Source organism: Hylobates moloch, unplaced genomic scaffold (genome assembly GCF_009828535.3).
Source record: "Hylobates moloch isolate HMO894 unplaced genomic scaffold, HMol_V3 SCAFFOLD_11, whole genome shotgun sequence".
NCBI lineage: Eukaryota > Metazoa > Chordata > Mammalia > Primates > Hylobatidae > Hylobates > Hylobates moloch.
This window is the reverse complement of record NW_026652286.1, coordinates 67,069,189-67,083,778: the sequence shown is the minus strand read 5'-3', so window position 1 is coordinate 67,083,778 and position 14,590 is coordinate 67,069,189. Positions and strand designations below refer to the sequence as shown.

Here is a 14,590-nt window from a genome sequence, read left to right as displayed (position 1 = left end):
TACTCGTTCTCTTGATTTGTATTTAGTATTTCTTATTATTGAAGTCTAAATTCTTCCTGACTTTTAAGTCCCTTATTATGTGGGCCCATGCCCACTAGCCAGTCTTAGTTCTGTTCCCTAGTTTCTTGGAGTCTTTTTTTAAAAAAACTTTTTATTTTGAAACAACATCAGTCTCACAGAAAAGTTGGCAAGAATAGTGCATGGAATTCCTTACCGATCACCCACGTTTTCTAACATTTTGTCACATTTGCTTTATCCTCTCTTTACAAATACATACAGTTTTTTTCCTGAACCATTTGAGAGTAAACCGCATGTATAATCATAGAAAACCAGGAAATTAGTATTGATTCAGTGCTATTATATAATGTTAAGATGTTGCCAATTGTCCCTGTAATGTCTGTTATAGCACTTTGGAGGCTGGTTGGTGGTGTCCAGGATCCAGTCCGGGTTTACATATTGCATTTAGTTGCCATGTCTCTTTGTCTCCTTTAATCTGGTACATTTTCCTGAATCTGCCTTGCCTTTGTTTTTCTTGACCCTAATATTTTGAAGAGTACACAGGCCAGTTATTTTATAGAATCTTCCTCAAATTGGCTATATGTGGTATTTCCTCATGATTAGGTTCAGATTCTGCACTTTTGGCAAGAATACCACAGAAGTGAGTTGTGTTCTTTTCAATATTTCCTGGAGTCACTGCCAGCCAGTTTCAAAATTTTTTTTAAATGTTTGAATGATGGCAAAATATATTAAATACATAACATAAAATTTCCCTTGTTAACCATTTTTAAGTGTATAGTACAGTAGTGTTAAATATGTTCGTATTGCTGTGCAATCAATCTCCAGAATTACTCTCATCTTGCAAAAATGACACCCATTAAGCAACAACTTCTTTTCACCCCAGTATGTTTTCATTTGGTTTGTTGTTTTTGTTTTGTTTCTTCCATGCCTTTGATTGTGATCATTTTCTTCCTTTTACTCAAATAGTGTTCATTCTGGAAGGCCTAGCTTAAACCTCACATTTTTATTAAAGTTACCCTAACTACCATACGCACAGTGATCTATACCTTATGTTCTTTTGTGTGATTAAGAACTTAAGTTTCTTAAGGTGCATCATATACGTCTTGAAAGCCTGTGTTAGACTTTTTCTGTATGATTTCCCTCCTTCACTGAAGTTATTCCTAGAATTCTCTTCTTCACAATCATTTATCTTCCTAGTGCAACTAATATGCCACCATGTTAGTTCATCCCTTCTAGACTTTGTGTCCTCAGGTGAATTGTCCTCCCTTGAGTTAAAATTCATCGTAGTGTCATCTCTGCTGCTGGTTGCTTACATGTCCATTCTAGTGCACCCCAGAGTTTGACTTATGTTTAGATGTATAACAGTTTGCCTCTTCCATTAGAGTCTGAACATATTTAGGATAGGGATCATATTTTATTCATCACTGTATCCTCAGGACTCAGTAGAGGGTCTCGCATAGAGTCAGTATTTAATGAGGGCGGGGATATAATCTATTTTGTAGATTGCTATTTTTTGAGCTTCTAGAACCTGTAGGAATTCTGTAAATAAATGCTGAATGAATTAAATGAATGATTTGGATTGAATTTGGTATCTCTTCCCATACGTTCTGTTAAAGTGCTAAGTTTATGTTTGATTCAAATAATAGAAAAAATATGGTCACCTTGTATAACCTGAATCAGAGACTTGGTGTAATTGGAAGGTGGCTTTTTTGAAGATAGCTTAGTCAGCTAAATTAGAGTCAGATTAATTACCAGATTGAAAGTCCCTTTGAATAAATAAAATGTAAATTTTTAAGTTGCCATACATAATAGTGTCTTTTGTGAGTTTTTTTTTTTATCTCTTTCATCTGTAGTTTACAAAAATTTTACCTGTAAAACATACTAATTTTAACACCTTTTTCTGTTGGTCAGGTGGATTTTATTTTGTTAGGTGGTGATCTTTTTCATGAAAATAAGCCCTCAAGGAAAACATTACATACCTGCCTCGAGTTATTAAGAAAATATTGTATGGGTGATCGGCCTGTCCAGTTTGAAATTCTCAGTGATCAGTCAGTCAACTTTGGTTTTAGTAAGTAAGTATATTTATTTACTTGAGTGAGTGATTATTTGTGTATGGTATTTGCTATATAAGACACGTAAACACACAACTGTTTTGCCTTCCATATAAGCTATTTTCTTAGTAAATATCATTCTTTGAATTTTATGTGCATCATCATATTAATTTATATTTTCCTAATTAATAGTGGGACTGACCCAGCTACTCGGGAAACTGAGGTGGGAGGATTACTTGAGCCCCAGAAGCAGAGGTTGCAGTGAGCCGAGATTGTGCCATTGCACTCCAGCCTAGGTGATGGAGCAAGACTCCATCTCAAAAAAAAAAAAAAAAATATGGTGGGACTGAATATCTTCTCAGGTTTATATTGTACATTTTGGTGTCCTCTCCTGTTCATATCTTCTGCCTATTTTAAAAATTGAGATTTTTTTGTTTGTTTTTCTACCTGAATTACAGAAGTTACTTATATATTCTAATTAGTAAACCTTTGTGTTACATACATTTTTTCCCAATCAATGGCTTGTCTTTTGACTTTGTTTATGGACTCTTGTTGACAGAAATATTTAATTTTTATGTAGTTAAATCTATTGGTTTTTCTTTTTTTCCATTTGTGCCTTTGGGACTATTTATGATATTTGTCAATCCCTATATTATAAAAATACCATCATGTGTTTTTTCTTTTCTTTTTTTTGATGGAGTCTCGCTCTGTTGCCCAGGCTGGAGTGCAGTGGCATGAGCTTGGCTCACTGCAACCTCCGCCTCCTGGGTTCAAGCAGTTCTCCCTGCCTTAGCCTCCTGAGTAGCTGGGATTACAGGCGAGTAGCTAGGATTACAGGCGCCCATCACCACGCCCGGCAAATTTTTTGTATTTTTAGTAGAGACAGGGTTTTGCCATGTTGGCGAGGCTGGTCTTGAACTCCAGACCTCAGGTAATCCACCTGCCTTGGCCTCCCAGAGTGCTGGGATTACAGACGTGAGCTACCGCTTCCGGCCCATTATGTCTTAAACATTGTACAGGATCTCACTTTGCATTTAGTAGAAAAGTTTCCTTAATTTCTTCAGCCCGTGTCAGGTTTTCTATCTTTCCTTGTCTTTCATGACCCTGATACTTATAAAGAGGTCAGGTATTTTGTAGAATGTCCCTCAATTTGGGTTTTTCTCTTGCTTTCTATGATTAGATTGGGATTACAGGTTTCGGGAGAATATTCAAGAAGTGAAATACCCTTTCAGTAGCATCACATCAGGAGGTGCATGAGATCAACCTGATTTATCACTGGTGATTTTAACCTTGATCGCTTGGTTAAGCTGGTCTCTGCCAGGTTTCTCGAGTGTAAAGTCATTATTTTTTCCTTTCCATATGCTGTTGGTTAGAATTGAGTCTCTGAGTCCAGCTTACTCTCAAAGGGAGGGGAGTTAAGTTTCCACTTCTGATGGACATAAGTTAAAACCACCAAAGTAATTAATAAATATTTTAGGGTAGATATTTTGAGGCTGTGCGACTTTTCTGTTCCTCCTTAAATTTGTTCATTAATTTTAGATTCATTAGTGGATCTTACCTACGACAGTTATAACTGTGATATTCTAATTGTGATTTTCTATTTCCTATATTCTTTCTACATGTATTAATTGGGATTCTTTTGTAAGGAAGATTTGTCTCTTATCCCACATTTGTTTATTCAGTTGTCTCTATCAGTAGAAACTCATTTTTTTCTTTGGGTTATAATTTAATACTATCATAATTTACTTGTGGCTTAAATTGTTCCAGCTTTAGCCATTGGGGTCTTTTTGAGATTGGCTCCTGTATCCTTTTGATATATCCCACCTTTTCTTCTGATTTTTTACTTTGTCTTTCTTAGCTTCAGACTCAACCATTTCTTCAAGGAGCCCTGGTTCCTTTCGGAGAATGGTATTTGGAAACTAAGATCTGGATGTTACATGTGCACATTACTATTGTATTGTTGCTTCTAGGCTCTCAGTGGACAGAGCTAAGAAAAATATGTGTATATGCTAACCCATGAGAATAGACATACTCATGTTTGTTTATTTATTGATATATTTATTTATTTATTTAATTTTTGCTTTTGAGACAGGGTCTGGCTCTCTTGCGTAGGCTGTAGTGCAGTGGCATGATCATAGCTCACTGCAGCCCCAACCTCCTGGGTTCAAGCTATCTTCCTGCCTCAGCCTCCCAAGTAGCTGGGACTACAGGCATGTGCCACTGTATTAGTCTGTTTTCATGCTGCTGATAAAGACACACCCGCTGAGACTGGGCAATTCACAAAAGAAAGAGGTTTAATGGACTTTCAGTTCCACATGGCTGGGGCGGCCTCACAATCATGGCTGAAGGCAGGAGGAGCAAGTCACGTCTTACATGGATGATGGCAGGCAAAGAGAGCGGTTGTGCTGGGAAACTCCCATTTTTAAAGCCATCAGATCTCTTTAGACTTATTCACTATCACAAGAACAGCACAGGAAAGGCCCGCCCCCATGATTCAGTTATCTCCCATGAGGTCCCTCCCATAACACGTGGGAATTATGGGAGCTACAAGATGAGATTTGGGTGGGGACACAGAGCCAAAGCATATCAGCCACCACACCCAGCTAATTTTTAAGAAATTATTTTTGGTAGAGATGGGGTCTCACTGTGTTGCCCAGCTGGTCCTGGGCCCCAACAATCCTCCTACCTTAGCTTCTCAAAGTGCTGTGATTACAGTTGTGAGCCACCATGCCCAGCCCATATTTATTTCTTTAGTTTTTAAAGTGTGACTTTATATTGGGAGGTAAATTTTTTTTTTGAGATTTTGTCCACATGAAAATGTTTATGTTCACTTTCCCCTTGACTGATGATTTGGCTGCATATGTAATTGAGTTTTAAAAGATTTGTATAATACTTAACTTTGTCCTTGTTTTTCAAAATTGTGATCAATGTCTCTACCCTCCTTCTATTCAAATCTAAAACTTGGGACATTTTTATTTTTTATTTTTGAGAAGGAGTCTCACTCTCTCACCTAAGCTGGAGTGCAGAGGCATGATCTTGGCTCACTGCAACATCCACTTCCCAGGTTCAAGCAGTTCTCCTGCCTCAGCCTCCTGAGTAGCTGGGACTACAAGTGTGCACCACCATGCCCAGCTAATTTTTTTATGTGTTTTTAGTAGAAACGGGGTTTCACCAGGTTGGTGAGGCTAGTCTTGAGCTCCTGACCTCAAGTGATCCTCCTGCCTCAGCCTCCCAAAGTGCTGAGATTATAGGCGTGAGCCACCACACCCAGCTGGGACATTTTTAAACTTTAGTGTTTTCTTTCTTTCATCTTATGTTCAAACTGCATTCTGTTTTGAAAACTGTTTCCCCACCCTATATACGTGTTTACCTATTTCTTTGCTCACTGTTGCTTCTTATATTTCATTTCTTTTGTGTAGATTCAGTTTCCTTCTTTCTAAAGTACAGTTTTCAGTAGTTTTTTCATGGAGTGTCAGTGAGTGGTAAACTGTTATTTTTTGTTGCTGTTGAGGAGTCTACTGTTAGTTGAGTTGCTAGAAAGTTTAGCATGGTGGTTGAGAGCATGGGTTCTGGTATAAAACAGTCTGAGTTCAAATCCTGGTTCTGTCATTTAGTAGTTGTAAAACTATGTTAGTCACTTAACCACTCTACCTTAGTTCTGTCCTTCATAACATGGGAAAGAAATGTGCCAATCTTACAGAGTTGAGAAGATTGAGATGATAAGAAAAATGCCTAGAGTAGTGACTAGCATAAAGACAATACTTGGGTAACTATTAAGATTTTCTCGTTGTTCTTAACATGTTGCAGTCTTATTTAGCTGTGGATTTAATTCTTTTTGTCCTGCGTGGGCTTTATCATATATTTTAATGTAATATTATTGTTTTTCAGCAACTTGGGGAAATTCCTATTCATTATGTTTTCAAATATTGTTTCCCTTCTCTTTCTGAATATCATTTATATAGCATACTATTAAAAAAATATTGCCCATAACTTTACCTCTTTGTGTTACATTTTGGATAATTTAATCTTCCAGTTTACAGTTCATGTAGAAAATAGGCAAAGATCCATCTTGAATTAATTTTTGTATAAGATCTAAGGAAGGGATCCAGTTTCAGCTTTCTGCATATGGCTAGCCAGTTTTCCCAGCACCATTTATTAAATAGGGAATCCTTTTCCCATTGCTTGTTTTTGTCAGGTTTGTCCTAAAACCATAAAAACCCTAGAAGAAAACCTAGGCAATGCCATTCAGGACATAGGCATGGGCAAGGACTTCATGTCTAAAACACCAAAAATAATGGCAACAAAAGCCAAAATTGACAAATGGGATCTAATTAAACTAAAGAGCTTCTGCACAGCAAAAGAAACTACCATCAGAGTGAACAGGCAACCTACAAAATGGGAGAAAATTTTCACAACCTACTCATCTGACAAAGGGCTAATATCCAGAATCTGCAATGAACTCAAACAAATTTACAAGAAAAAAACAAATAACCCCATCAAAAAGTGGGCGAAGGACATGAACAGACACTTCTCAAAAGAAGACATTTATGCAGCCAAAAAACACATGCAAAAATGCTCATCATCACTGGCCATCAGAGCAATGCAAATCAAAACCACAATGAGATACCATCTCACACCAGTTAGAATGGCCATCATTAAAAAGTCAGGAAACAACAGGTGCTGGAGAGGATGTGGAGAAATAGGAACACTTTTACACTGTTGGTGGGACTGTAAACTAGTTCAACCATTGTGGAAGTCAGTGTGGCGATTCCTCAGGGATCTAGAACTAGAAATACCATTTGACCCAGCCATCCCATTACTGGGTATATACCCAAAGGACTATAAATCATGCTGCTCTAAAGACACATGCACACGTATGTTTATTGTGGCACTATTCACAATAGCAAAGAGTTGGAACCAACCCAAATGTCCAACAACGATAGACTGGATTAAGAAAATGTGGCACATATACACCATGGAATACTATGCAGCCATAAAAAATGATGAGTTCATGTCCTTTGTAGGGACATGGAAGAAACTGGAAAACATCATTCTCAGTAAACTATCGCAAGGACAGAAAACCAAACACCACATGTTCTCACTCATAGGTGGGAATTGAACAATGAGAACTCATGGACACAGGAGGGGGAACATCACACTCCGGGGACTGTTGTGGGGTTGGGGGAGGGGGGAGGGACAGCATTAGGAGATATACCTAATGCTGAATGACGAGTTAATGGGTGCAGTGCACCAACATGGCACATGTATACATATGTAACAAACCTGCACATTGTGTACATGTACCCTAAAACCTAAAGTATAATAATAATAATAATAAAAGAAAATAGGCAAAGATAGGGAAATCCCGAAAAAGAAGACTGCTAAGGAGTAGTAGCCAATTAGATTTGAAGTATGACAATGCTATAGTAGTTGAAAATGTGGTATGGCTCATGAATTGGTAGATAGGTAAGTGAAAGAGAATAGAAACTCCACAAATAGCCTCAAATACATGTAGGAATTTAGTATTTGATGAAGGTCACTGTCTCACAATGTAGGGGAAATAATGGATTCAGTAAAACTACTAGGAGAAACTGTTACACATATTTTAAAAATCTAGATGTGGGAAAGGCTTCTAAGTATGTTACAAGACCTAGAAGCCATAAAAGATTCATATATTTGTCTTTGCAAAAATAAATTTCTGCATGCCAAAAACTGCCTGAAGCAAAGCCAGAAGTCACAGTTCAATCGGGAAGAATATTTGCAACCAATTTCAAATTAAGGCTGAATTCCCCAGTAAGCAGTTCTTTCAAGACAATAAAATTCATGAGTTAGTAATAAATAAAGAATATGGACGTACTTCACAGAATAGGAAATAACATGACATTTAAACTTTATTTATTTATTTTTTTTGAGGCAGAGTCTCGCTTTGTCGCCCAGGTTGGAGTGCAGTGGCGCGATCTTAGCTTACTGCAACCTCCGCCTCCCAGGTTCAAGCACTTGTCCTGCCACGGTCTCCCAAGTAGCTGGGACTACAGGCACGTGCCACCATGCCCAGCTAATTTTTGTGTTTTTAGTAGAGACAGGGTTTCACCATGTTGGCCAGGCTTATCTTGAACTCCTGAACTCAGGTGATCTGCCCACCTTGGCCTCCCAAAGTGCTGGGATTACAGATGTGAGCCACCGCATCTGGCCTAAACGTATTTTTAAAAGTTTGATCTCATAAGAAAAAGACAGAGCTATACTGAAATATTTTTCTCCTATAAGGTTGGCATAGGTCTGTGACTCTCAATCCTGAGTGCACAGTACAGTTACCTAAGAACCTTTAAAAATATGGATGCCCCCTCTCCAGGCCAACTGACTTAGAGTCTCTCCAAGTATGTCATGGGCATTGGCATTTCTTAAAAGATCCCTAAGATAATTCCAACATGCTGCTAGCATTAAGAACCACTAGCACAGATTTAAGAGCTGGATGACATACTATGTTAGTGAGGTAGGGGGAAACTGTCTCTCTTGTGCATTGCCATTGCATTATGTGTAAATCCCTATGGTGGGAAATTGGCAGTGCCTGTCAAAATTACAAATACATGTACTCTTTGACCTAACAATTCCCTTCCAGGTATTCCTTTATAGGTCGACTCACCAGGGCAACAAGATTACTCACTGTACGAGATTACTTTGTACAAGATTACTGACTGTAGCATTGTTTGTAAAACAAGACTGAAAAGAATCTAAATGTCCATTGGTAGGGAACTGCTCAAACACATTGTGGTAATCCATGCAATGGAGTACTGTGTGGCTGACAGAGCAGAAGAAAGGTCTTCGTGTACTGATGTGGAATGATTTCTAAAATATGTTGAGTGATAAAAGCAGGATGCAGAAATCTGTATTTTTCTATCATTTATGTAAGGAGAAAGAAAATCTATTTATTTGTGTGTATAGGTATAGGATCCTTTTGAAAGATGCACTAGAAATTGCTAACATTATTTGCCTCTGAGAAGGGAAGCTGGATGGCTGGGGGCAGGGGCTGACAGGAGACTTTAATTTGCACAGGTAATAAGTGATAGAGCTGGGAGTTTTAATCTACCTCTGGGATTCTAAAGTATATGGATTTTCTTCCCTCCCTCCACTACGAATAAAAGCCATATGCTAAGTTTTTAAAATTTTGAAGGCTTATTAACTTTTCATTAATTAGATATACTACTCATACATACCACAAGCACTGTTTATTATAGTTGGGGTTTCTTTAAAATGCAGTGCTTTGAGATATTTTCAAACATTGAAATGAATTGTGGCCTATGATTTTATTTTTTAAAGCTCTAAACTAGTGGTCATATGCCAATGTAGATTATGCAGTTTGCCTATGATCGCATTAATATTTTGGAGGAGAATCTTAGGGAAAACAGCTTTTGTCCCTTGTAGAAATTTTAAGTAACTTTTTTTTTTTTTTTAAGGTTTCCATGGGTGAACTATCAAGATGGCAACCTCAACATTTCAATTCCAGTGTTTAGTATTCATGGCAATCATGACGATCCCACGGGGGTAATTATTGTGTTCTTACAGTTTGTTGGAATTTTGGAAATGATCAGTTTAGTTTGTGGAAAGCATGCCTTCCCTTTTTCTCAGTGTGTAGTCAAATTGAGTCAAAAATTCAAGTTGACTTTTCACATTCATACAAGCTTTTATACTGCTTTTTAGATTTTTTAAAAATCTGGAATAAGAATTGGTGTATGAGCTATGCTTTTATTTCATTAATGCTTATGTTAACAATAAGAAGCCATGAGTAGGAGTGAACACCTAACATCTGTATAGTGCTTTACAGTTTGCCAATGTTTTTATAACTATCCTATAAAATCTCACTTTTAGGAAATGATTGTTCATGAACATCTTTAAATCTAAATTAGATTATCTTATTACCTGTTTGGTATGGAAGTAAGACTAGAGATCCTACATTCAAAGTATTTTTTCATTTTATCTGGTCATTAATATTATGAATCACTGATTATCTATGGTCTTTTTTCCCCAGGCTTTAAGAGGGTTGCTTAATATTACAAAGCATTTATCTCATGGCTGATTTTTATTTTTTTGTGGCCAAGACATCATAAGTTTTGATGAGATAATTAGCTTTGCATTTGGCATGTGATTCCAGTTGCTGTAGGTGGTTTGTAGTACAAAAAATGTAGAAAATACTTTTATTATTGTAATTTTGTTTTGAGAAGACACTGTCCTCATCTATGTTTTTGTAAGTAGTATATGGAGTATGCTTTTAACCAGGTGATAATGATATTCATGCAGATACTTACTTTTACATACACACTAACATTCTTTGAAATTATTTTGCATAGGCAGATGCACTTTGTGCCTTGGACATTTTAAGTTGTGCTGGATTTGTAAATCACTTTGGACGTTCAATGTCCGTGGAGAAAATAGACATTAGTCCGGTTTTGCTTCAAAAAGGAAGCACAAAGATTGCGCTATATGGTTTAGGTAAGACAGTTTTATTTTACTATTTATGTCCATGCGTGATTCTTTAAACAGTTGAGAAGTGAAATTTTGGAGATAAGTTTGTATCTGTTTGGAAAAAATGGGGCAAACCTTATTATTCTTTATTGGTGACTATAAAAAATGATGGATGGTTTTGGTAAAAATTTTTGGTGAAAAAATGTCTTTTCATTACTATTTATTATTTTGGGTGTTTTTTAGACTCAGGTGTAGAATCCTGAAGGTTAGAATTATAGAATAATTAGCAAAACTGCACTTTGATATCTTAGAAGTCTTCGAAAGGTCTAATGCTTCACTATACAATGCCACTAGCCTATAATTTTGTCCAGCTTTCATAATACCTCTGGCAAGTAGAAAAGCATCATGGTTATTTCTATTTTAGAGATAAGGAAAATGAAATCTGGATGTTGTATCTGATTCTGCAAGTGATAGAGCAGGAAGTGAAATATACTTTTCTTAAAAAAGCTATTAACAGTTGTTTTAATCACTGCAGTGTTATTAGGGATCATATCTCCAGAAAATTGCCTTTCCTCCTCCATTCAGAATGAGGACAGATTCCATTATGCCTCAGTCACCACCAGAAGCACATCTCTCCAGTCATCCATTTTCTCCCAAACTCTTGTCTTATCCTGTTCTATTATACCTTCCTTAACTGGACTGTCTCCACCCTGCACCCCTCCCTGTCCCCCAGCCCTTCATTATAAACTCTAGAACTCTTTTTATAATTATCAGATTCCTCATTATTATCAGTCTCTTCTCTGAATGTTACCTCCACTTTCTAACCTTCAGTGAAGCCCAGCTGGCCCCTGAGGTTCCTGTGTCCCATGAAGTTCTCTTACCCCTGGGCTTTTGGACTGAAGCGGGGATCACTGTTCTCCTTGCTCCACCCACCGCTTCCTTTTCTGCCTGCAAACACCCTGTTCCCTTTAAGCTTCTGCCATCTGGCTAAACTGCATTGCTTTTTCTCTCAGACTTTTTACCTACTTACCTACCTTCAATTTTGCCAGTGTTTTCAGTGTTTCAACACTGAAGTAGATTAATCTTCTAATGCCTTGGGCTTTGTGTGCCTTGACTTTTTTGTCTCCAGTTACATGTTCTGCATTCCACCTCAGCCATTTATTCCATTGGCCACTCCTGTAGCATTCTCCTTGGGAGCTAGGCCACTTTTAACTTCTAGACTTCTACATTGTTGGCTTTTCTTCTGAGACCCTCTCTAATCCGTATATAAAGTAGCAGTGTTGTCCACCCTTTTAATTCCATAGTGTTAATTCGCCATCTTAGCATCCTGGCTTTTTCTCCTTTTATAATATCTAATATTTGTAACTATTTTGTTGACTTGTTTTTGTTAGTTTCTTTCACTAGATCTAGGTGAACCTATGGAGTATGAGAATTGTTTGAAAGTCATTGAATTATTTAAAAAGCATAATATATTTTATTTAAAGCAATGTAAGAATATTGTTTTTAAATACACTTTTATCATCCCTTTTAATATTTATTTCTGCACATGTTATAATGTGTATATTAGATCAAAAGTATATATAATTTATAACAAAGGGATGGTGAAAAATAGTATTACTAGAAGTTTTAATAAGAATTTTAGCATAGAAAACTCACATTTTTATTCTACATTTTGCTGGTTTTGAACATATGTATGCCTGAAATGGAAAATGTTTTTCAAATGCAACTAACTACTGTTATCAAGAACCTGGAACAGGCCAGGCACGGTGGCACACGCCTGTAATTTCAGCATTTTGGGAGGCCAAGGCAGGTAGATCACTTGAGGTCAGGAGTTCAAGACCAGCCTGTCCAACGTGGTGAAACGCCATCTCTACTAAAAGTGCAAAAATTAGCCAGATGTGGTGGTTCATGCTGTAATCCCAGCAACTCAGGAGGCTGAGGCACAAGAATCCCTTGAACTCAGGAGGCAAAGGTTGCAGTGAACTGAGATCACACCACTGCACTCCAGCCTGGGCAATGGAGCGAAACTCTGTTTAGAAAATAAAATAAAATAAAAAAAACCCTGAAACAGCTAGGCATGGTGGCTTATGCTTGTAATCCCAGCACTTTGGGAGGCTGAGGCGAGAGGATTGCTTGAGCCCAGGAGTTTGAGACCAGCCTGGACAACATAGCAAGACCCTGTCTCAGTTAAAAAAAAAAAAAAAAGGTAAAAAAAGAACCTGCAACATACTGACTTATAAATGATTCCAGAATTCAAATATATCTCCCAACAGTAAAGTGAAATACTTTGAAAAGGACATAATTTGGAAGCAAAATAGATTCATTTTTTAAGCCAAAGTAAGAAAACAATTTAAAAATAATGTAATGTCCATTTCAGGATCCATTCCAGATGAAAGGCTCTATCGAATGTTTGTCAATAAAAAAGTAACAATGTTGAGACCAAAGGAGGATGAGAACTCTTGGTTTAACTTATTTGTGATTCATCAGAACAGGTAAAACTCTTCTCTGAAAAAGTTTGAGCTGAGTGCTGAGGTTTTCCAAATCTGTTTCTGAGCTTACCTATTTCAGTGAAATGCCCTTAATCTTTCAAGGTTGTCAATGCAAGATCAGACAAAACATAGATTTGCTTTGTGTGATTTCATTTTGAAATTGTTTTTAGTATATATTAATACCTACAAGAATATTTGTAACATATGGATAAGGCATACACATGAATACTCCTCAATTCAGCAAAAAGGTAGAATCTTTTTGTTGGATTATCCATTCCTTTATCCCATTTCTTTTCCCTGATCCCACCTGCTTCCCCCATCCCAAAGGGAAGCATTATTAATTTTGAATTATTTCATTGCTTTTCTTTGCTGTTTAATCACATGTATACTCATGCTATATATTTTACAGCCAACTTATTTTCAGCATTACATTACTGAGATTCATCCATTTTGATGCTTAGAAATGTAATTTATTTTTACTGATGTGTACAGTTATGCTTTAACTCCTGTCAGTGAACAGGAGTTTTTTGCTTTTATAAACCTTGCTGTTATGAACATTCTTAGACATGTTTCCTGCTGCATATATGCAAGTATTCTTCCACGATATACAAATATAGCTAGATTACCTTTCTTTTGTTATTAGTTTTAAGAAGTTTAATCTGTTGGCAGGGTATAGGATTGATTGAAAAGAAGACAGACTTGAAGAAGCAAGATTTATTATCTGATCACTGCAGTAAAAATGTGAGGTGGTGGCAGTGATGGCAATGAAACAGAAATGGGAGGGACACACCTGAGAAGTTGTCAGGGAAGAACTCAAAGGATTTGGGGCCTGATTATATAATTTATTATAGTTGTCCCTTGGTATCTACGGGGGGTGTTGGGTCCAGGACCTAAAATCCTGGGATGCTGAAATCCCTTGAAGAAAATAGTATAGCATTTGCATATAACCTACATACATCCTCCCGTGTACTTTAAATCATCTCTAGATTACTTGTAATACCTGATACAATGTAAATGCTGTTTAAATAGTTGTTAAACTGTATTGCTTTAAAAATTTATATTTTTCATTTTTATTTTTGATTTTTTTTTCCTGAGTATTTCAATCTTTAGTTGGTTGAATCCACGAATCTGCCAATACAGAGGACCAACTATATTTATTGAACACATTTATTGAATGCAGACTACTCTGTGCATTCAGTGAATGCAGACTTATGTTAAATACTCGGTAAAAGAAAGAGTTTAAGAGGCTGACTTGTGTTACCTTATGTGTGAGTTCTTGAATAAACTGTGAGTTTCAAAGGAGGAGCAGGCCAGAGTTTAGATATGTGTGGTCTTCATATAACTTTGCACCACTGGGATTTATTCCTTCTCTTCCATAGAGCTTCCCAGGTCTACCACTTTTTTGTACTATGCCAAAGTAGGGATGATGAGTTAAAAGGAAAACTCATAAGTAATTCTAAGAATTTAAGCCAGAATGAAAGGTAGAATGGCAGCATTGGTAAGGGGAATGGGTAGTCACCATATGATGTTGATTTTTCTCATTGCCCCCCTCATCATTTGATTAAGAGAATGTAT

At 36.9% G+C, this 14,590-nt stretch overlaps 1 protein-coding gene across 4 annotated transcripts in view; it reads left to right on the top strand.

The window, feature by feature from the left end:
* The window catches only part of MRE11 (MRE11 homolog, double strand break repair nuclease), a 353,252-nt gene that overhangs the window by 275,248 nt on the left and 63,414 nt on the right, over nt 1-14,590 (top strand). For all 4 annotated transcript variants that reach the window (XM_058446191.1, XM_058446190.1, XM_032167179.2 and 1 more), the window contains 4 exons: nt 1,930-2,090; nt 9,521-9,608; nt 10,412-10,553; nt 12,904-13,018. In XM_058446191.1, the coding sequence (XP_058302174.1) occupies nt 1,930-2,090; nt 9,521-9,608; nt 10,412-10,553; nt 12,904-13,018 (506 nt within the window). The remainder of the gene's footprint in view (nt 1-1,929; nt 2,091-9,520; nt 9,609-10,411; nt 10,554-12,903; nt 13,019-14,590) is intronic.